Source organism: Crinia signifera, chromosome 5, assembly GCF_055691185.1.
Source record: "Crinia signifera chromosome 5, ASM5569118v1, whole genome shotgun sequence".
Classification (NCBI taxonomy): domain Eukaryota; kingdom Metazoa; phylum Chordata; class Amphibia; order Anura; family Myobatrachidae; genus Crinia; species Crinia signifera.
In genome coordinates this window covers 233,866,525-233,889,892 of record NC_139221.1, presented here as the reverse complement: position 1 = coordinate 233,889,892, position 23,368 = coordinate 233,866,525, and the positions used below count along the sequence as shown (strand labels likewise).

Sequence of the window (23,368 nt, the reverse complement as noted above, 5' to 3'; positions counted from 1 at the left end):
GCCTCTTCTAATACTTTCCCCGAGTCAGCTGTCACAGAAGTTTACATTGAACAGTAAACGTTTTAGTGCACTTCGCATGAAAAAATACACGCAGAGACTTCACAGATGGACAAGGATCTATTAAAAGACCAGGCAAACATGAAAAGTAGCAAAACAAGATTTAACACACAAAAAAAAGAAAATACATATTGAAAGTGGATTTCTGTCTAGCTTTCATACAAGCATGATTCTAAAGTCCCATACACATGGGGCAAATTCAGCCCTGTGCTGAGAGATCTAATTTAGCTCAGATTGCTCAGCACATATCACTGACGCACAGGATACGTATCAACGAATTTGACTATATAGATAATACTGAAATCGTCCCATGTCTACAAGCCTTAATCCTTTGAGTGCCAACATCTCTCTGAGAAATGTTAAAATATGTGCCAGCGTCGCTCACATTTGTTATATAAATGAAAATAAAATATGTTGTGTAAAATATATTTCCTATATAAAAAAGGTAAACATTACGGTCATTATGAATAAAAATGTTTTGTTGAAAATATTCACACTTATTTTGACAAATTCACTTGGGCACTCAAATGGTTAGGCATTTATAAAGCACATGAACATTTAAATAAACCTTTTTTTCGGGCAAGGGATGTTTAGAGAAACAAAAGTGTGACTGGAGGTAAAATTGCCAGTTTCCATACCCTGAATATACCATTCTAGGAAATATACATTACACATAGGAAGATTTAAACAGACAAATATACTCAAAATGTCAACAGCTCTACAAATACTAGAGTGGGCAGCAGTATATTCCAACAGAGCCAGAAAAAGAGAGTTTCATAAACCTTTCTTTTCATCCAAAACAAACATGGCTGCCACTTGCTGGCGAGCCTCATTTGAAATGATCTTGGTGCCAGCAACATGGGAGGTGGGGGAGAGGAGGAGAACTGCCTACAGCAAATAAACTGAGCAATGCATTAAAGTAACTACATTCTTGAAGGACATGCACATTTCTAATGAAAGATTTTGAAGAATGCACTTTGTTTTAGAAGAGCAACACAGATTACATCTAGAAGGGTTGTACCCTAGTATACTGCACCTTTAAAGAATAAATGCACTACACAGTCACAGGACCACAAAGAGAACACGCTACGAGTACAGATGTTCCCTAAAGACATTACATGGAGCTTTACTAATCAGAAGTCACATTTATGAAGACTGATTTTATATTTACATTTTTAGTTATTTTTTTGCAATGGATGATCATAAGTCTATAGAAATCCCTGTAGGAATAGAAGTAGTAATAGTATAGGATTCAAGGACAATGCATGAAAACCAACAATTTCCAACAACACGTCTTAAGAAGCTTTAGCTGAGCAGGTGTAATGGATGCTGTCAGAATTTACAAGTGTGCCATTCACACAGCACGGGGAAGGACCCTTGCAAATGTTCCAAACCATATCACCTTCTATTTATAGCTAGGATATGTTACTTGCAAACCTCACAGGTTTAACCACTATTCTGACAATACATTTGCAAAATGCAAGCATCTAAAAAATAAAAAGGCAGCAAAATAATCTAGTCAGGCCCCTATTAGGAGTTCACAAACGTAATCTATGTACTGTATCAGATAAAAGGAGGATTTTGGGAACTGTATGAAGAGACAAAAATGGGTAGGCAATTACTATAATCTTTCAAAAATCATTTCCCTGAAATTAGTGCAGCATATAGATTTATTGAGGCCAGCATCCAGAAAATAACAGCAAAGCCATAGTTTCCTCATGTTCTGAGGATGCAGGTGCAGTATGAAACACATGCAAATCCCACCCCCCAGAGACAACCTCAAAGATGTGGATAACTAGTGGGATATGGTGGGGGCAGGGCTGGTGCTAGGGTGTCCGGCGCCCTCCCGCAAACCATACATTTTGCGCCCTTTCACATTGCCATTGCAACAAACTGCAGCCCGATTGTGGGAGCGTATGCAACATGCAATCCTACGGAGGATCTCGGGTGCATGTACATGTATGCATACACCATCTCAGTGCTGTGTCCGCAAAATGTTGCAGGCACTGAAGGTGCCCATGCACACTGAGAATCGCATACGTTATGGGCTAGATCGCATGGCATGCATGCAATGTGTGTGCGATGCGATCCGAAAGCAGTACAAAAAGTATGTGCAGCACATACTTTTTGCACTGTGCGATGCCTGCAGGAGCACACATCGCACGCTGCTATTGCAGCGTGTATGGCTACCTTTAGGCACATAACTCAGCCCATTATTTAAAAAGTGTCTAAATTAATATTACTTTTTAACTCTTGTGCAGTCCCTCCTCTTCTATCTGCGTAAGCAGGACGCTGAGGATGCCATTACACCCCTCTCATGACTGAGGGGGAAAGGAGGGGAGAGAAGGAGGAGATGGAAGAAGAGGGGAGGAGATAGAGGGGGCGGAGTGTTGAGGACTGGCAGTGGCAATGGTACAGCACACTGAGAAGAGGGAAAGAAGGGCGGCGCTGCTACCTGTTCGTCATTTGTTTGACAGCTGACAGAAGCAGGGAGCAATGGGTAGGGGGCGGATCATGGGGGCGAACATGACATGTCATCCAGGCATTCACAGACAGCGCTTCATGCCTCAGCGCAAGTGTCCGTGAGGAAGAGAGGGCAGGTCGCAGGAGGAGGACAGTGTGTGCGCGGTGCAGGGAGCAGCTCTTTATACTGCCACCCACCCGCTGTCAGACAGGCGCTGTGGGCAGCGTGCAGGAGACAGTGACCGTGAGGGCTGAGGCAGCTTTAGCAGAGCAGGGAGGGATGCAGCGCCTTTTCAGCATTGTGTCTGCTGAGTGGGTAGCGCCGGCAAAAAAATTAGTTTTTCACATTTTGTTGGGGACAAGGTCGACACCTGAACACATGGAACCCCGATTAGTGTACTGATACACTCATCATGCTTCGGGCCACGTGCTTTGTTCTGCTACCGATGCGGTCTGCACTTCGCCATTGCCAACTGGAGTCCGTTTGGATGGTAAAGAAAGAAAAAAGGTCAATAAATGCAAAAAGAAAAATCCCAAAAACTAAAAAGAGGTGGAACCTTCATGTGTCTAACATAGCCATGTCGAGTGTCGACTATATGGTGACAATCTACTGACTGTCAGCCATCCCGATACCAACTAAATGAGCCAAGAGCTTTGCTATGGGAGTTTAATTTTCCCCTCTTTCGGCCATACATGTTCAGGTAAAGATTGAAATTAAAGACTACATATATTACAGGAAGAGGAGGACATTTATTTTAGGTACCTTGATCTAAAAAGGTCTGAACGTATCAGATTCAGAAGCATTTGCCTGAGAAAATGGACGAAAAGTCAAATCACATGGTGTTTTAGCTCTGCTTCTTATCTGTCCCGTGTGCATCAGATCAGAGCTGGAAATATCAATGGCTGCACTATAGAGTTATCAGATCAGACAGCCTTAGCTGGGATCGTATACAACACATTGTATGCAAAAGGACTGCATATGGTGTATCGTATGCAACCCTGCCATCCCGTAAGCTGCCAGGCAGTTCAAGGGAAATCGCATGAGACTTCTCCTCTCGGAGTAGTCGCAGTAGTGTATTGAGGCCGTAAGATAAATAGTGTTTTACCTGTGTATGGGGCGGATTCAATTATCTTTGCATGTAGACACCACTAGAGGGAACAAAACAAAGCAATTTAATTGTTTCTCTCATTAGCCGCCTAGTAGCCACAGGGGTGAAGTTTCTTCTTGCAGGAGCTTGGAAACACAAAGCAGAATTTTTAACCGATTAAGCAGTTTCATAACACTAAACTTTGACTTTCTGGGTGAAAGCACACGCAATAAAAATGAACAAATTAATTGTGACAATATTTGCGAGTCTACACAGTCTTGTTAGACTGGAAAAATAGACATCTCCTATGGGACAATTTTTCGTTCAGCCTGATAAAAGCAACAATTGAATAGCTTCAACACTCCTATAGACAGCCAGCAGGGGGTGCAAGAAACAACTGATACAGCACTAGTGTCTTAAAATGTTGAAAAAATATTTAATTAGAGGAAATACAATGAAGATATAGAAGAAAAAACCCAATACAGTTTGTACTACCAACATCAGTATAAATAATTCATTGAAATATTAAAATATTCCAAAATAATCCATTAGCCAAACTTCTCCTGGTCCCGAGCATTTTGGTTAAGGGATACTCAACCTGTATTGGGCTACATGCCAATCTCCCTTTAATAGCTACACTCCCTTTCACTACATCTTCCATTAACAAGTTCCTGGCAATAAAAAGGTCCAAAGTGTTATGACATGATGTCCTGTTACAGAGGCCAGAGTCTACAGTCAAATCTGGCTTACAGCAAGGTCACATTTGCATAGCTCAGGCTTTAATATAAGAAAAGTAATAGATAATCAGCATGAAGGAGTCCCAGTATCATGACAGCCCACTTGAATTGCTTATGGCAAACAGAAGAGAAATTACCAAGGTCCCAGCATGTATTTCTAAAGGGGCCTACAAACCGGGAGTTGCTCCAGCGTTCTGAGCGATGCTAGACCGCTCAGAACTCTTCAGCGAGATCACTCAGCCCTTAGCGATGTGCGCCAAGCGATCTGTCTGGGTCTGTGATCTCCGCTGAGAACACAGGCTCTGAAACCGCGGATTATAGATTTATCCAACATGCTGGTTATTAATTGCTAGGGGGATATTGATGCACGGGGCCACGCATTGGTATCGCTATGGCTCCTCAACACGGATCTAGCAAGATTGCTTAGAAAATGCCCTCAAATCGCTCCATTGTAAGCCCCTTAAGTTGCCATACAACCAATTATTTGTGCAGCCCTGTAATACAGATTGAGAGGAAGGGAAAAAAAAAATAAAAAAATCAACCAAACAAAACGGTTGAGTGAACCCTTTATTTTAATCAGAAATGGGGATATAGGTGCATAGTAGGCAACTGTATAGTGGTTTTCTAGGTAGCAAACAAGCACTCTTAATGATTTATGGACTGCCAATTGGGTCACACGAATAACTGATCTAAGCCTATGTAAACAGTTGTTAAGAAAAAAAGGTTCATTGAAATGTGGGGAATTTGAACGGTTTTATTAACAAGTCCCAAAGCTGTGCTGCAATTTTATGGACATTATGAAGTCTAAACAGGTGTTCAGACAATTGTATTTTACAGAGCATGAATATGTTTGTGATCACCGTATGTAACCTCAACATAAAGCAACCACCTGTCGAAAAGCCCTAAAATACGCTATTTTTGCTTTCAAACCAATATAGTAATCATTGTGCACTGGCCAACGGTTACGTTACTAATAAAATAAACGGCTAAATCTGAAGTATTGTTTATGGCACATGTCTGCCCACAGCTGTGAGCGGACGTGTCTCCCTGCAGCTATTCACGCCCAAAATGTAGAAACAATTGAATTGCTATGTTTGGCACCATCTAGTGGCAGCCAGAGGGTGAAATACTTTAATCACTCTCTATCAGTCCAGAAATAGGGACTCTGAGAAACGCTTTCTCTAGGAAGACTCTCAAGTTATAAGGCAGCAGCTGATTGGCTGGCACTTTATCAAAGTTCTCAGAGAGAGAGAGAGAAAATTATTAGAGATAATTACCCCCTTAGAGGCAGCACAAGTTGTGATCTAGTTAGACACAGATCACACGGTGCTGCAGCAGGGATGTGTGCAGAGCGATCGGTCACAGCCAGTGTTCTCAATTGAGAAAACACTGGCGATTATTAGATGTATACTGCATGCAGTACCGTGTATCGCCGTTGTCCATACACACAGAGCGATCCGTGCTTCTACGCAGATCGCTTAAAAATTGGGCTGTAATCACCCTAGGTGTATGGCCCATTTCTCAAATCTCTCCTTACGAAAACTCATAGGGTAATTATTTCCTGTGCCTTTACTCATCTAGCCATTGCTTCCCTACTTCAACCTCTGACACGCACTACTACCCTAAAGGTCTCAGGTCTGACCACCCTGACCTCCTTGTTGGGACCAGTTACATTTCTGCATGCCAATGATTTGTTCTGCCAATTGTATCCATGCATTCATTATTCTTATAAGTGTCTGTTTGTTCACCGCTGTTAAGAATTTTACACCAAAATTACAGACCCGGGACTTTTCCCTTTAGTGATCCTGTGTGTCAGACAGTCAGCAGCAGCTGCTGTCCTGTGTTGTGATCTGCAGCACAGCTGAGCTGAACACCCCAGCAGACCCCGCTACCACAGAGGCCACAGAGAAACACAGGTAAGAGCACAGCAGTGGTCACAGCCCGCACCTGCTATCCTGATGCTGGAATTGGACCCATCTTCTGTCCCCACCCTCTTTCACATTACTCCATAATACCTTGCCCCTCTCGCTCAAAGCATTACTCCCGCATCCTCTCCCTCTCTCTTCATCTCCCCCAACCCAGTCTTCTCGTTTTCGCTCTCTCCCAATCCACGGGATCCACATTTTTTCGCTGAGTACAATCACTGTGATTGGACTGCATGTTCAGATGATGGGGCCCATTGTTAATTATAGAGTGGGTACAATATGTACAATGATGCAGTTAACTATCTTTATCATGCATATCGTTCATTCAAATTAGATAGTGTGCACCCAGATTAAGACTTACAAATAGGGGTAAATTTAGTAAAGCTTCTAAAAATATGAAAAGGTGATGCTGTCCATCATTTCTCTATTGCATCTTAGAAATAAATCTCACTGGTTGCTATGGGCATAGTATTATAATGGCAATAGGGGGCTGTCTGCATGAATTAAAGCATTTGCCGTTTTTTGGATTAGGTAAAAGCAATCTGCACAGGTTTCATGTATACGCAACAGGATTTGGATATAGATTGAATGTGGGGCGAAAAGGTCCAGAGTCAAGGATGACCGATTAGGCGGCAACACATTTCATCCATTTACCAGAGATAAACCTTAGCTACAGTTGTCAGTTGCTGGAGCATCATTTATTGTAACCATTATGCAAAATATGGAAAGGTCAGGCAGCAAGTGCAATGAAGAGTATAATACTCTGATTTGGGATGTAAACTGATTTGCAATATGATTGTGCTGATCGGCATCTCCTCCCACTCTCACTGGCTGCATGGGAAAGATCTGTTCAATTACAGACCATGGTGATAGAATCCCGCCGCCAGACAAACAAGTATGTAACAGCCAGGACAGGAATAGAATTTATTCACATGTGAATCACCTGATATCTGCATCATTCAAGATGTGCGGTGGGGAAACCACAGGGTGTGGACTTATGTTTCTGGAGAATTGTACATACATAAAATGGAATTACACTTTAACCACTAGAGTGACGCAAAACACAATAAATACATTCTGATGCAAAACTAGACTGTCATGGGAATTCATTGAGGATTTACTTGTATCAAACGTAGATAAGTAAAACTGTATTATGGCCATTGGTAAACTACACTGTCTAGTAAAAAGAGTGTAAAAACATATTGATAACTTATATGCAACACTTCAAATTTGTTAGCAAAAAGTGGTCAGAAGTTCCAATCAGCTAGAATGTTATTCAGCAATAACTAACACATGCCAGGACACCAACAACACTATGCCCCTTATTCAGATCTGATTGCAGAACAAATTTGTTTGGAAAATGGCAATTTTGGAAAGTTTGGGTGGGGTGTGTTAAAACTAAAATCTAAATTGCTGTGTAAAAATAATGCAGCCAGTATTTACCCTGCACTGAAACAAAATAACTCACACAAATCTAAAAAGGTGCGTACACACGGGCATTTATCGCTGGCAATATGGTCGCTGAACGACCATATTGCCAGCGACTGGAGTGTTGACCAGTGATAAATCGCCAGGTGCGCACTCCTGTATTTAGCCCCCTTACGATCGCTGGTCGCAGGAGCTTGCTCCTGCGACCAGCTGATTCCCTCTGCGGCTCCCCCGGCAGAGGTTCCCTTTCATCGGCGACTCAGCAATATATCGCCACCGTGTGTACACAGCTTAACTCTCTGTGCACGTTACATCTGCCCCACCTGCAGTGCACATGGTTTTGCCCATTTTCCAAACAAATTTGTACTGCGATCAGATCTGAATAAGGGCCTATGTTATGATAAGAAATAGCACACCACCTACTTTATGCTGACATAGATGTTAAAACTTCAGATTTCATCAGAAACACACAGTGGCCAAAATCAAGTGACCCAGGTTTCTGTGCCCTGTGTTTGCAGGTCACCATTATGCAAGAGATTCTCATGAAGCACAATCCAGATTCCTATGCAATTCAATCAGAAACGTCAAGACACTGACTGATATCAGGAGTATCTCAAATGAAGATTACGAAAGACTGAGGAAATCATTCTGAAACAACCCCCCCCCCCCCCCCCCCCACCAAAAAAAAAAACCCGACATAAGTGGAGGCAGTTAAATATAATCAGATGGTTGATTTTTGCAACTTTTAGAAATGATGGAAAAAGGATAGGCAGCAAGTGAACATCGGGGAATACAAGCTTCTGGAAAATTTTCATGTACTGCGGTAATATTTAGGTTAAAAAACAACAACAACAATACACGAAATTTATCTACAAGTTCAAAAAGCCCTCTCCTATTAAAAAACACCCAACAATCATGTCTCTCATCATGAACCCCATTTTTCAGCTTTTTAGAGAACAGTTTCCAGTTTAACCTCTAAATACATTATTATTCATTGGAAAATATACTCCTGGGTTCCATGCAATGTCCAAACATTTGTAGCTTAAAATAAGGATTTTTTTTATCAATTTGGAACGTTTAAATAAAATCTGTTAACTCCCATTGGGGCCTGCACTAATTTAAAACATCTCAAACTGAATGGCAAATAAACCAGGCTGCTGCAATTGTAGGCCAGCTTGGAGCCAAGTCCAACAGAGTTTAAAAAAGGAGAAAAGTTTTGTAGTCCTATCTTCTATTAGTTTAGCTACTGACCTTCACAGGTTTGAAACACATTTTTACACTAAACTATGTGCAATGCAGGGGCATTTCAGCATTTGCATCAGCAGCCCAACTCACACCCTTCACAAACTTAGGGGGCATTCAATCCTAAATCACGACTGTCGGAAAGCCCCGACAGTCATGACCCTGGCCCGTTCTTGGCCTGCTCTACTAATATTCGGCAGGCGGGATGTGAAGCTCGAAAATCCACGGCCGTTTTCAGCAGAACAGGCCCATTTTGTGCTGAAGTTGAAAGGAAACCCATTAGCTAGTGGTACTAATTACCAGCAGATGAACGACTGAGTGTCCCGCTATGGAAAGTCGTTCACCCCTGGGAAAAAAATGGCTAAAATGGACTAAAGACGCACAGCATGAGCGTTTTTCCCCCCATCATCGGTCAGCATACACGCTGGGCAAAAACACCCAATGTGTATGGACCTTTAGTCACACCCTAAAAGCCCTTGTTCTAGGGCAGGGGTGGGGAACCTCAGGCCCTGGGGCCATATGCGGCCCCCATAGCGGGTTTGAGTGGCCCTCCCACCCATTCCCAGGAGTCAAGTACAGGGGAATTCTCGCAAGAAGTAGGTAGTTCTTGCGAGATTCCTCTTAATTAACAGCAGCCAGAGACTGTCACTCCTATTCAGTGGCAGTCTCCAGAGCGTCAAATGGCTGCAGCAGGACAATTTGTAAGAGAAATTTTTACATATTGCCCCCAAAGGATTTTTTTCCCCATACAAACAGCCCTTGGCACAAAAAAGGTTCCTCACCCCTGTTCTAGGGTCTCCAGATTTTCTTCTCTGCAAACAATGCAGGGTAATTCAATTGTTTATGTGTGTGCGCAAGCTGAATTGCAAACGCCAGCACGATTGGGTCTGAACTGAGCTACAATTGAATGGCCCCGTTGGGTGCCATCTGCTGGCTGCCAGCATGCTTACATTTGAAAACCCCCTAATGACTTCAGCAGAGGCATAGAAAAGTACTGCCTTCAAAAACGCTCTTGCAAAGTGTCTGCATTTATTTGAAAAGAGGCACGATGAGCTGCAGCGAAAGACAGTGTGAAAAATGAAAATACAAAAAGAAAAAAATAAATAAAATCGGTAGAGAATAGTAAGACGCAATAATATGCATCATAGGGGGACATTCTATAGTCTTTCCACTAGATGGCACCAGACAAAGCAAATCCATTATTGGTCATTTCAACCGCGAATAGTTGTGGTGGAAAGGCTCTGAAGAGAAGCCTAATTAATTTGAACTGGATTCTGGAAAAATATGGGTAGCAGCAGAAAAGGAAGATAATTATAGCCGACATATTAGGAGAAACTGATGTGGAGACAATCTAGTGAAGTGCCAATCAGAATGGAGTTGCAGGAGTCAAAACCGGAGAGAAAAAAAAAATGACCGTGTGATTGGAAGACTGAAAAAAATTGTGGTGCGGGCAGGGTTAGATTTGGTGGGAGATGTGGAAACTCTGGTAGGAAAGTTGTATGTAACATCGGCATCTTTGAGAAGATAGTAGACTCACATTAGGTCACACAAGTTATACTGGACAGTGAAAAAAGCTGAAGGCAGATAATAGAGCCTTGTGGGATCCCAACTGCTATGGTATTTGTCATAGGTAGAGACACTGAATGAACAATAAATTGATAGAAGCAAGCCATAAAAAGAAGAACAAATGTCAAATTAAAAAGTGAATTCCTGATTAGTGTGACACTACATTTTTCCAGTGCAATTGTCTATTGGGTTTCCCACACCCGTTGGGGCAATTCACTTGTTTCTATGATTGGGTGTCCATTATTTCTGCTTGGCCCCTCCAGAATACCTGAAAAGCCTGGCTTTCGGCACATTTTACTTGCCACACCACATACTTTAGACAGGGTTAACTGCTTTGCATGGTTAAAATGAAAATTTGACAGGAAATGGCAATTGACCATTTGCATTCAAACACTGGAAAACAATCATTCAGACCAGTTGCATTTGACAACAAGTTTACCTCAACTACTGCTTTCAGATGGTTTCCAGCATTTGGTTGGAAGTGGTAATTTTATGATCTTGATTTGCTTAGACTGGAGAATGTACGGTGGTCACTAGTATGCAATCTGTACTGTATATTGTAATTGAAATCATAAAAAGGTTATATGAAAGAATATGTATTTACTTCCTTCACAGCTTCGTAAATTTATTTTGAAAATACAAAAGCCATTCACACACAGGGTGATTTTAGCCCATTTTACAAGTAATCTGTCCAGATTGCTTAGAAAGGAAGCACTGATTGCTTTGTATGTATAACCCCCTCCCCCCACTTTATTGAGTTAAGTACACAGATTAAACAGTTGTTTCCAACAATGGCATAGCATTAACCATTCAGATATGGACCACATGTAGTCAAGATCTTGTCAGACAGCATGTGTGTATAGTGATGTGTGTTAAACCACATAGTCAAGCATGTACAGAGCTTTAGAATACCTTTATCATTTTTGGATAAGTATGGGAAATGCAAAATACTTTGGGGTCAATTCAACTTTTGTGGAAGCCCAAATGTTGTGGGCACACACACCAGAGTGATTCCATTTATACTCCCTTCCCCCATTTGGGCATGTACACCCTACCAGGTTTAGCTGTGCAAGTTCTGATTAGGGTGCTCAAACAATGCTTTCACACATTTCAGCATGCACCTCAGGTGGCTGTCCCTCCCCACTTGCCATCTGGATGACCACCAATTGAGTCAGCCCCTCAGATGCTGACTGTTAAGTATAGATAAGCTTGATTTTACAGAAGCATGAATATTCTTTATTTGCACAGTCACTCAACAAAGACAGGGCAAACTGAACAATCACTTGCGGAATACAGTAAACTGTGACCGAAATACAAACACATTGACAGTACAGTATTTACAAGCAATAGAACCTTAGCTCTAAATTTACTTTCATATTAAGGGATTTGTTACTTTTTGAGCTATGTAAACCTAAGCATAATGCACTGAAAGTAAACAAAAACTCGCATTGGTAAGCTAATATTGGAAACGGATGTGGTATAGAAGATCTACAAGGTCTAGGAAGACCGTCATTAGGCCATTGCTTCACTGGACACGCTTCAGGCAAGGCTGTGAAGTTATCACACCGGGTATGGGTCATAAGTGCGACCCCTGGAAAAATGTCAACACAGGTTTTTCATGGTGAATTTCAACCTATGACCGCATCCCATCACACCATAGGTTACTATTACTAAAGTCCATGTGGATATTACAGGACAACTTTTATAGCGTCGACCGATTATCCAGATACCATTGGAAACAACTGGTACCTACTGTCAGATCCTTTTGCATGCATCCAATAAACACCAATGGCAAATAAGGCCTTATTCCAGCTCTGACCATAAAACCTAAACGGGATATCACTCTACACTTATTGGGTATGCACCGTTTAGTAGCAGAAGCAGAGATGTGGTTATCTGCTTTTGCCATGTCCAGTTTACACTGATCAATTCCCAATAGAATGATAGTACTCTTAACAAAGGTCTACAAAATTTCCGATTGTGGGGATCTACTAAAGCAGGGGTGGGGAACCTTTTTTTGTGCCAAGGGCCGTTTGTATGGGGGGGGGGGGAAATCCTTTCAGAGGCCATATGTAAAAATTTCTCACACAAATTGTCCTGTTGCAGCCGTCCCGCTCTCCGGTGGCTGCCTCTGAATAGGACTGACAGTCTCCGGCTGCTGTTGATTAAGAGGAATCTCGCGAGAACTACCGACCTCTCGCGAGAACTCCCCTGTACTTGACTCCCGGCAAAGCCGCCGGGCGGGCCACTCAGACCAGCTATGGGGGGGGGGGGGGGGTGCGCATACGGCCCCCAGGCCTGAGGTTCTCCACCCTTGTACTAAAGCAACAATAATTAACAAATGAAAGATTATGCAAAATGATGCGACAGGTTCAGAAACTGAACGTCAACATACCTGCATATAATACCATATATTAATAGTGGCTACTCTAGCACCCTGCACCTTTCAAATACAATTTCTCTTTCCTGCCTTGGGGGTCACTCTCTGGTGTGATGCTTCTCTCACAGACTGGTCTGTATCTCAATGTTGATACAGACCAGGACCACCAAAGCAGAGAGTAACACGACAGAAATTGCACAGGTTTTAAAAGATGCAGGGTGTTAGAACGAACACTATATTAAGACCCGCAACCAACAGTATGTGTATCCACCAGCTGCCTAGAGGCAGAAAACAGCACTCTACCTGGGGTCAACTTTAGAAGCCAGGAACTGGAGGGAATAAATAACACAAGAGTCAGATCCTTTAACATTTATTTCCACCAACATCTATTTGCCTACCTTGGGCCCTACATGGAGAAATATTCAGCCACTTTTACAAAATCGCTTAGAAAATGGTTAAACATCGCTGTGTGCGTAGCCCACACAGTATTTCAAATGCATGGCCCAGCAATTAAAAAAGGCCCTGCATGATAAATTCATAGTGGTCGCTCAGAAAACCCCTGCCCATCTCTGCGTGTGATGGCCTTCTGAGTGATCACTGAAGCTGCTGGAGGAAACAGCCCGAAGAAGCTGTTCTTACGCCGCCCTGCCATCTTCATGCTGCAATGCCTGCAGGAGTTTGAGGATGTGCTGCTGAAGACTCTGGACTTGGTTACCATTTTTTTCCCACTGTGCAACCATCGTTTACTTGTGATTGGAGGGCCTCACACTATATCAACAAGGCTTATATGTTTGAGGGGTGGGGACCCCTATATCACTACCGCTTATATGTTTATACATGCTCATATTTGTGGGCCCTTCATGCCCCAGTCCAACACTGTCTCATCAGGTGACCAAATGAAAGGAATAAAACAATCCTGAGGATCTCTCCAGTTAGCATTCGTTTTGCAAACAAATAAAAACAAAAATGATTGAATTTTCTTTTGCTCAGACAGTTGTTACTGTGTCAGAAAGCTGTTAGGATGCCACCCTGGGTAGTATTACACTAAAACGACTGTTTTAGGTGGAATTAATCTCTAACACATTACATGAATGTTTGGCTCAAACAATCAATCATTTACATAGAATATGCCAAAGGCACAAATACAGCTAGTATTTACCATGTACATGTGTACAGTATGAGGCACATGACATTTTTAACAATTGCGATAACGTCAACAAATGCAAAAAACCTCCACCTATGTGGATGGAGCATGTATGTTCTCCACACTTGTGTGCAGATTTCCACTGGCAGGCCAAAAATAAAAATACTGGCTAGTATTGCTTCTGACCAAATAGACTTATGTGTGGGCCTTAAACAGGGACAGGATGTGGATGCTTACATTATTATTTGTAACGAGCTGTGTAAAATAATAGTTCTATATAAAAGAAATAACAAGGTGTTCACAGATAACAAAACCATTAAAACAGATTGTGCAAAAAAAAAAAAAAAAGTTAAAGTACAATAAGTAGCACCCGGAGAAATCAAAATACCGCCATATTATCTAAGCACAATGTCATGTGTGAAGCATTAATCATGGCCTTTAAGAACAATATGAATGGAAATTAAATGCTCAGTTGCTTTTACAAAAAGATTCTATTTTGGCTTCAGACACTTCCTTAAAGTGCATACATACTGGGCGTTTCTGACCAGCATGTATGCACAGCGATGATGGGGGAAATTACTGAGCTCATCATCGCCTGTCTAAGCGATTTTTTTTGGGGGGGTGGATGGACAGCTTTCTAAACCGTATACTATGGCAAGCCATCCACCCCATCGCTCATTCACTGGTAATGCCAGCAAATGAGCGGCAGCAGCGATTATGCGGGAGCGCACATCAGCGCCGGGCCATACACACTGATAAGCTTTTGAGCTGAAAGCAGCTCAAATGGCAAAACTGAGCTGCTTTCAGCTTAAAAAAAAATCGCCTAGTGTGTAGGGGCCTTTAAAACTAAAGGATATGTCAAGGCCATACATGCATCACTTAAAATCAGTGGTTTCCAAACTCTGGGGTAGATGTATGAAGCAGTGATACGTGAGGAGAAGTGATAACGTGCCTGGTACTTTATCACCAGCCAATCAGCTCCTAACTGTCCCTTTTCAAACCCAGCCTTTTACTTAAGTCAGGAGCCGATTGGCTGGTGATAAGTACCAGGCACTTGATCACTTCTTCATACATCTACCCCTCTGTCCTTAAAACCACACAATGGTCATATGTTCCAGGTCACATGGCAGGAACACTATTACCAACTGTCACATTTTAAAAATCTACAGGTGACCTGTAAGAGGTAAGCTGTGTGGGGTCCAGAGGGCAGAGTTTGAGAACCAGTGTTCCAAATCAATGATAAGCAAATATGTGAACTTAAATAATTACTGAGAGCCCAAGCCAAGACTTACAGATATAGTCACACAAAAGCTATATGTAACCAAAATCAATGAGAACAACAGGTGTATTAACTTTGACTGGCATCGACCCCAACGGATGACACTATAAAAACAAATAGGACATTAGCTTTTAATTTAGTATTTTTCTTTTGTATCCAAAGACTCTTCAAAAGACAACAATTGTACATGAACATTACATGCAATCCTGTTTTACCAGAATAATATATGCCTTAAAATACACAGAAACAAAGACAGGATCATTAGCCCCGAACACAACACAACGGTTTCACAATCATTACAGTTTCAACAGCCACCTAACTGAGGAGGAGGCTGTGGATTTCATACCATTGCTTTCAACGCTTGCCAGGCAGCAGCAGAAGTCTGACAGTGAACAAGAGAGAAGGGCATATAGCAAAGCGGTGGAGGGTACAAACATATCAGCCTGAAACCTCCCTTAAAAACTGCTTTGTGAATACAAGAAAGCTAGACCCAATAGCCGTCACCTATGAGATAAAGTGATATAAGCAGCATCACACCTCAATTCCAGAACAAGAAAAGGAGATATGATTGATTAGACTGAGAGTGAAACAGAAATTTACTACGCCATACCAGTAGGGAAAGTCTATGCAAGGAGCCTCTGCCAGATAGGTAGTGCTGCTACACAGAAATGATCATGCTTCAGCCTTATAAAAGGAAGTTACAACAGCAGCTTCAGTTTGATCAGCACATGTTAAGTTTCAGTGGCAAACTGGGAGACCGCCAAGGGATGTCCATCAGTGGCACTTCTGATAAATTAGACATTGCAAATTGTCAGTAGGGAAAATGTCATATTGCAGGAGCCAATAACCTTCAGCACAGACACCCAAATAAGTGGCATCTGACAGGTGGATTTGTCTGGTTGGTCAGAAATGGGAAACAAAACCCCATAAATGTCATTCAAGACACGTAAGTAATAAGCAGTCGTAGGAACAATGCAGAAACAGAATTTGATGGCAGATAAGAACCACAAGGCCCATAGAGTCTGCACTTTAAGTGGTTTGGGTTAGTGATGCTATGAGTCCCTGGTCATGACCTATGCAATTGCTGGTCTGTTCCCCCAGATAAATTAACACATTTGAGTTACAAATTACAGGGTTCTACATATAGGAATACAGGCTAATGAATAAAACCTTCCACTATACTTAAACCTTAAAAAGTGACAGCACTCTAAGGGAGGGTTTTGTTTTAGCACCCAAGAACAGCACATCTAGCCGTCAAATATGAGCCTGTGAGAGGGAGAAATAAACTGTGTGTATGTGTACATATTACATCTAACTCAATGTCATGATATAATATGGTCAATAACAGTAGCATTACCAGTAGAACAGAATTCAGAGTAATATTTCTCAGCAGAATATCTGCATCAGTGCAATCTGTGTTACTGACAGGTCCATGTTGCTGCGTTGTGTTCTGCATCAAAGGAATCCTACTCAGACCAGATGACACAATAGCAGCCAGGAAGCTGTAATTCACTGAGATACCCCATAACTTACCAAGGACCCTCTCCGACAACAGAGTCACCCAGTTGTGCAGGAGGACCCTCTCCGACAACAGAGTCACCCAGTTGTGCAGGAGGACCCTCTCCGACAACAGAGTCACCCAGTTGTGCAGGAGGACCCTCTCCGACAACAGAGTCACCCAGTTGTGCAGGAGGACCCTCTCCGACAACAGAGTCACCCAGTTGTGCAGGAGGACCCTCTCCGACAACAGAGTCACCCAGTTGTGCAGGAGGACCCTCTCCGACAAGAGAGTCACCCAGTTGTGCAGGAGGACCCTCTCCGACAAGAGAGTCACCCAGTTGTGCAGGAGAACCCTCTCCGACAACAGAGTCACCCAGTTGTGCAGGAGGACCCTCTCCGACAACAGAGTCACCCAGTTGTGCAGGAGGACCCTCTCCGACAACAGAGCCACACTGCTGTACAGAGTACCCTTACCGACAACAGTGTCACCCTACTGTAATGAGGACTCTCTCCGACAACCCAGGAGTTTCACCAGTAGGGAAGTGTAGAGTGTCAGAGCCGGCTGTCATAACTCCCGCCCATCATGTCCCCGGCACTCTCGGTGCCCCAGGCGCACAGGGGAAGGGGAGGGGGCACTCACCAGGGGTCGAACTCGTGGATGATGCTCTCGAAGCGGATGACCGCGAAAAGCCTGGAGCTGAAGCCGGCCAGCCAAGCCAAGAAAAGGATGGTGAAGGAAAGCAGGGACTGCCAGCCGGCGGGCTGCGACAAGCCCCCAGATAGCCCTCCCCCGGGGGAGTGCACACCCACGCTGCTGCCGCCGCCACCACTGCTGTTGGCAGAGGAGCCTGATCCGGAGCGCCCGGAGTTCAGGGCGGGGGAGGAGGCCCCGGAGCTGGCGGCTGCCGCTTTGTGCTTGTTATCCAGGGCTGCGTGCTCCGCCATGTTGGATGTCCCCCCCGCTAGCCGCTCCTCCTCCTCCCGCGGTGGAGGTGTGTGCTGGGGCGGGAGAGGGACGCTCGGTGACGGTTGGCGGAGGGAGGTAGGGCGCGCGGGCACGCTGCTCGCTAGTCCCCGTGTCCGGCCCGTGTCGTTGTCACTGTATGTACCGGCGGACTGCCTGCTCCCGCCGTCCACATCACACTCCCAGCGCTGACAATCCGGAAAAGGCCGCGGTAACTACAGCCGGCTGCCGCTCCACAACTCTGCGCTCCAATGACATTTCCTATTCAGACGAGCGGGGGGAGGGGCCTTAACCGGGGACCACGCCCACACGTACTGAACCTAAAACGGAAGCCAATAGAAAAGCGACAGGTACGTGAAGGGCGGTGCAGTGCGATTTCAAGAGCCAGTCGCTGACAATAGATTCATAGGACACGCCTTATTCGCTGCCGATGACATCACGCGAGGGCGGGGCCTATGGGAATACTTCCCCATGGGGCCTACGGCACGTGCTGTCAGATGAACGGGAAAGAGAGAATCGTGAGTTGACTGACGGCTGCTGTTAACCAATGGAGTGGTGCCGTGACGTGAGAGGGCGGGGCCCGTGCTGAGACTGCTGCAGGGACAATGAGCGGCTAACGGGGGGCGTGGCTCTCAGTTTCTCACCCCATAGTTATTATGTCTGCCCCCAGTTAACTGCCCGGTGCCTGGCTACTGGCTAGCCTAGCACTGTCTCTAGGTCTGAGGAAACGAGCTGCACTCATTCATTGCCTGGGCTCTCTGCGTCCTTTAGCAGTAGCGGCCCTTAGTGATCGGACTAACCCTTGTCTGGCTGTGGAGATGCACTCATACATGTCCCACTCAGCTATGGCTCTATGGGACTTGTAGTCCCACAACTGCAGAGCCACAGGTTGTCTGCCTCTACTGTACCCAGGTAGTCCAGAGACAGCAGCAGATGCCTAAGTGCTCACATCCAACGGCAGCTGGCAGGGGGCACTGTGCCCTCTCACCACACACACAGGGAAGGTGACATCTCCCCGGCAGCCAGCACTCTGCTCTCCGTCCCCACATCCACAAGTCATCTAAATGCAATCTATTATTCTGCAAAAGCATATTCATGTCAGTCTTAGAAGTAGAATGACCCTGTGTCTTACTGGGAGCCATATAACAAGCATTTGTGGGCTAATTCATAGTTGTATGTGCAAGTGGGCCTCAATTGCACTTACGTTGCGTGCCCAGTACTTAAGGCGGCTGATTCAGAGCTGATCTTCTTGCAGTATTCTGCAGGGGTCCACCCAGCACAGTGCCAGGCCTCCACACTCTCTGCATTTCGCCACATGCAACATAAAGTGCAGAGCCAGACGCAGGCCAGCCATGTTTCAGGTTGCAGCGGCAGTGATATTACGCAGCTGCAGAAGTCCTCGTCCGGGCGACCTGGACACATCTGCGTTTTATGGGCCACTCCCAGAAAACACAGCATACTGCAAGGCTGTGCACATGCGCAGTTGGTCAAAAAATGCAATCTGAGGTTTTTCTGACAATTGTTCATGTGCAGTCAGCGCTGACCCTCCGCCAATCCGCTGACCACACTGCCCCACCAGCAGTGCGGTCCATAGCCCGTAGGCTACAATGGGCTACTGCCATCTCAGAATAGCGGGTAGCCCAGGAACCCACTGCGAAGCTGCCCAATATTGATACATGGGCAACATTGCATTCCCCATAGAAACCTATGGGGATTGTATGAACGGTGAGTGGCACTGACCATTCTGACACCTTTAGCTATCTATTTCAATAAATGCAGGTGTTGTTGCCCACAGCAGGGACATCGCTGTTCACGGATGTGGTAGGCGCTGGCTCTAGGCTGTGCAGTAGATCTCGCACATGCGTACTGGAGCCTGCCGGGCAGGGAGGTGCTCCATTTTTTGATCAGTATTTAATGTGAATATTGCAGTACAATTCAGTTTAGTGCATATCTTTTACATATAGCCCTCTTCCCTCATGTGTTTTTATTTCTCTTTCTTAAACCATATTTGAAGGCACCAAATCTTGAGGATCTCTGCCAAGCTGATACTTACTCCAATGTCCTCTGTAGACAGTGTATGTACCCTGTACTTGTCCTCTATTGTATTAAACTGTTTGTCACTGTTTTTTGCTTCTTCGTTTATGTACTCTGTAATTGGGAGATGCGGATCCCTTGTGGCACCATATAATTAAAGAAAAATAATAAACCAACCTTCAAACTGAAATTTTGTAGTAAGTTGCAAATTATTTATTTTAGGAAAATATATAAAACCACAGGTTCTCAAACTTGGTACCCAGGACCCCCACACAGGTAATGTTTTCCAGCTTGAAAAAGAGACTGACCTAGGTCAATCTATCAGAGCGCTTCTATATGAGTCTATTCCCTTAGAGAGCAGCCGATTCAGGGGATGGTCAGTTCCCCAGATAAAGATTTATGAAACAAAAAAAGCAGGGGGGAGAATCGGCGCTCAAAGAAAGTACTAGTTCAAGTGCTTGCATCAATTCAATACAATTTTTGTAATAATTAATAAATAAATTCATACACATATACACAATAAACACAAGAAAAATAACAAATATAAATATAAAAACAATGAATGGCAATGGACCTATTGGGAGAGCTGGGGTATTTGTATAGTCACCCGTATAGTGTTGATAGGACCTGCACTGATCCAAGAACTTGTGTCCATAAAAGTCCAGAGAGCTTCCGTGTAATTTATGGCCGTATGATGGTATGTCCTGGTCACTGCCTAGGAGGTGGGCCCGTTGGCAAAAGATGATGTTTATAGCCAGCCCGGGATATCCTTCCAGTTGGATTGGCAATCAGGATTTTTTAGGCTTCTCACGGTTTCAATGGGACAGTCTTTAGGACAGGATCAGATGAGAATAGAGCAGGTGGTCAGCACTTCATTAGGGAATTGGTGTTAGTCTCTCTCCAAGTAGTGTCCAGCAAATACCAACGCGTTTCGCTGTGTTGGCTCACAGCTTTATCAAGGTGTATTTTCTCAAACAGGAACCTCACTTATATACCCTACTTCCTGTGTAGGTAATTTGCATAGGTAATTGATGCATGCACTTCAAAACACATTAAAAACAAATATTAATGGTTGCTCGGAGACTGTATATGTTAATAATACTCAGATTCAATTATAGTATAAATAAAAGATTTAAGAAGGTGAAGATATAAGGAAAAATGGACACAGTGTGACCTATTTCGGTCTAACTACTTCCGGGTTAGCACTGTCATTATTTTTATTATCAAACAGAAATGTCCTAGATATACATTTATTTACTGGATGGTACTCGGCATAGATTTGGGCAGTAATATTGACATGGAATTTCAAAAAGTATTCAGTAGATCGCTAGTAATCACATAGAACAACCTAATGTTATGTTTTACCGAAACCGGAAGTGACGTTTCGGCTTCTCATTCCCATCATTCATAGATAGGTAACCATAGCGACGCGTCTAACATTGCGTCTTAACTTAGGAAGAATTACTTATCAGCACCCCACCAGGGGCGGTTCACTAAAAGATAAGGTTATCATATGTTAATACATTTGATATTTGACAATTGAGTTGTCCCGAAGGCCCGGAAGTGACATATCGTCACTGCTCTGGCCCTATTGGGTAGCTTATTGTATTGCCGTCGCGTCACTTCCGGCAATCGATACTGCGGCTATATGGATATAGCAGGATGGGTACACTGCAGGGATATTCAATCTCCGGCGAGCACCTCCCATCGGGGAGATGCCCGCCGGGCCCTATTCAATGCTGTCTTCCCCGACAGCATTGAGCAGTGTATCTCGGCAGAACGAGCCCGACATCACAAGCTGTCGGGCTCGTTCTGCCGAGAACAGCCGGGAAGTGACGAGCTGCCGGCTGCAGCTCGCCTCTTCCCGGCCGCAACTCGCGGCCACGCCCCCCTTTCGCTCCCCGGCAGGCGGTACATTGGATCCCGCCTGCGTGTTCTCGGTCGAGCTGACCGAGAACGGGACTGGGTCACGGCGGTCGAGCAAGCTCGACTGCCGTGACCCTGACATTAAATACCCCCCTAAGTCCTGAAAATGAACTGCTTGATACTGGGGGCGAAATTGGTCCGTTTTTTTTTTTTTGCGATTTTTTTCGCAAAAACGTCCGTTTTCGGCCATTTTCCAAAAATTGCGTATTTTATAGGGTGCGATTTTCGGAAAATCGCATTTTTTCCCGCAATTTCGCACATTTTAAAGGTGCGATTTTTAGTTAAACTAAAAATTGCATCCAGATGTTTTCCCATTAAAAAGTATACAAATCGTCTATTTAATGGGATGCGAGTTTTAGTAAAGGTTACTAAAACTCGCAAAATAAATAGACCAGGTTCTGACTGGCGAATTTGTCAGAAACATGCACAGATCATTGTGATCAGGGCATGGTTCTGGTGTAAAAAAAGAGATAAAACCAAAAAGTGAAAATAAAAAAACTGCGTGGGTTCCCCCCTCCAGAGCATAACCAGCCCCGGGCTCAAAGAGCCGGTCCTGGTTTCATAAAATCACGGGGCAGAACAAATAGAGGTCCCATGGATTTTACAAAACCAGCACCAGGCTCAAGGGCCGGTCCTGGTTCCCAAAATACGGGGGACAAAATGACTAGGGGTCCCCCGTATTTCAAGAACCAGCACCGGGCCCAACCTTTTGTTGTATGTAAGCACATATATATATATATATATATATATATATATATATACAAAAAAGGAACAGAGTGCGCTTAAAGGTAAAGGTACACAACTTATTTTCCTCAGTTATAAAATTTATTACATAAAAAGCCAACACTTCGGCTTATATAGCATACACAATACATATAGTCATTTTAACAATTGACATAATGTACAATTTTTCCAATACAACAGCAGGCCCCGATGTATTGGAAAAATTGTACATTATGTCAATTGTTAAAATGACTATATGTATTGTGTATGCTATATAAGCCGAAGTGTTGGCTTTTTATGTAATAAATTTTATAACTGAGGAAAATAAGTTGTGTACCTTTACCTTTAAGCGCACTCTGTTCCTTTTTTGTATCTCTATCTGTCTTGAGTCCCGGCTAACAGGGGACTTTCAGAGTTGCTGCTATCCACTACTAGGGCGCGGACAGTTAGGTACTTTCCTTCTCTTATATATATATATATATATATATATATATATATATATATATATATATATATATATACTAAATGAATGTCTTGCCCCGGGCACCAGAAACTCTAGTTTCGGCCCTGCCTACACTCATTCACGGCAATAGCCCTCCCACCTCCTTGCTAAAGGAGCATTGAATTACAGCTGCTAAGTAACATTGGAACCCGTGAGTAATATACTTTTTCAGTGGATACAAATTTCTATACACCTGCTACAGTTAAACAAAATAACGGATAAATTTGAGCTGTCATATTTATTGATCTGGACACTCGCATATACATAGAGTGGAAGTGCACTTGTAATCCCGGGTTTTATAAAATTTGTTGTTATATATATATTTTATCAGTACTTTTATTAATATGAAATAATTGCAATTCATTGAATATAACAAATTATGTGCATATTAATTTGCTTACAATAGAAGG

General features: G+C 43.6%; 1 protein-coding gene across 1 annotated transcript in view; it reads right to left on the bottom strand.

Moving 5' to 3' along the window:
* The window catches only part of STT3B (STT3 oligosaccharyltransferase complex catalytic subunit B), a 110,123-nt gene extending 92,075 nt beyond the window's left edge, over window positions 1–18,048 (bottom strand). The window contains exon 1 of the mRNA XM_083188649.1: window positions 17,450–18,048. Coding sequence (XP_083044775.1) covers window positions 17,450–17,754 — 305 coding nt within the window. The 5' untranslated portion in view covers window positions 17,755–18,048. The remainder of the gene's footprint in view (window positions 1–17,449) is intronic.
* Window positions 18,049–23,368: the final 5,320 nt, after the last annotated feature.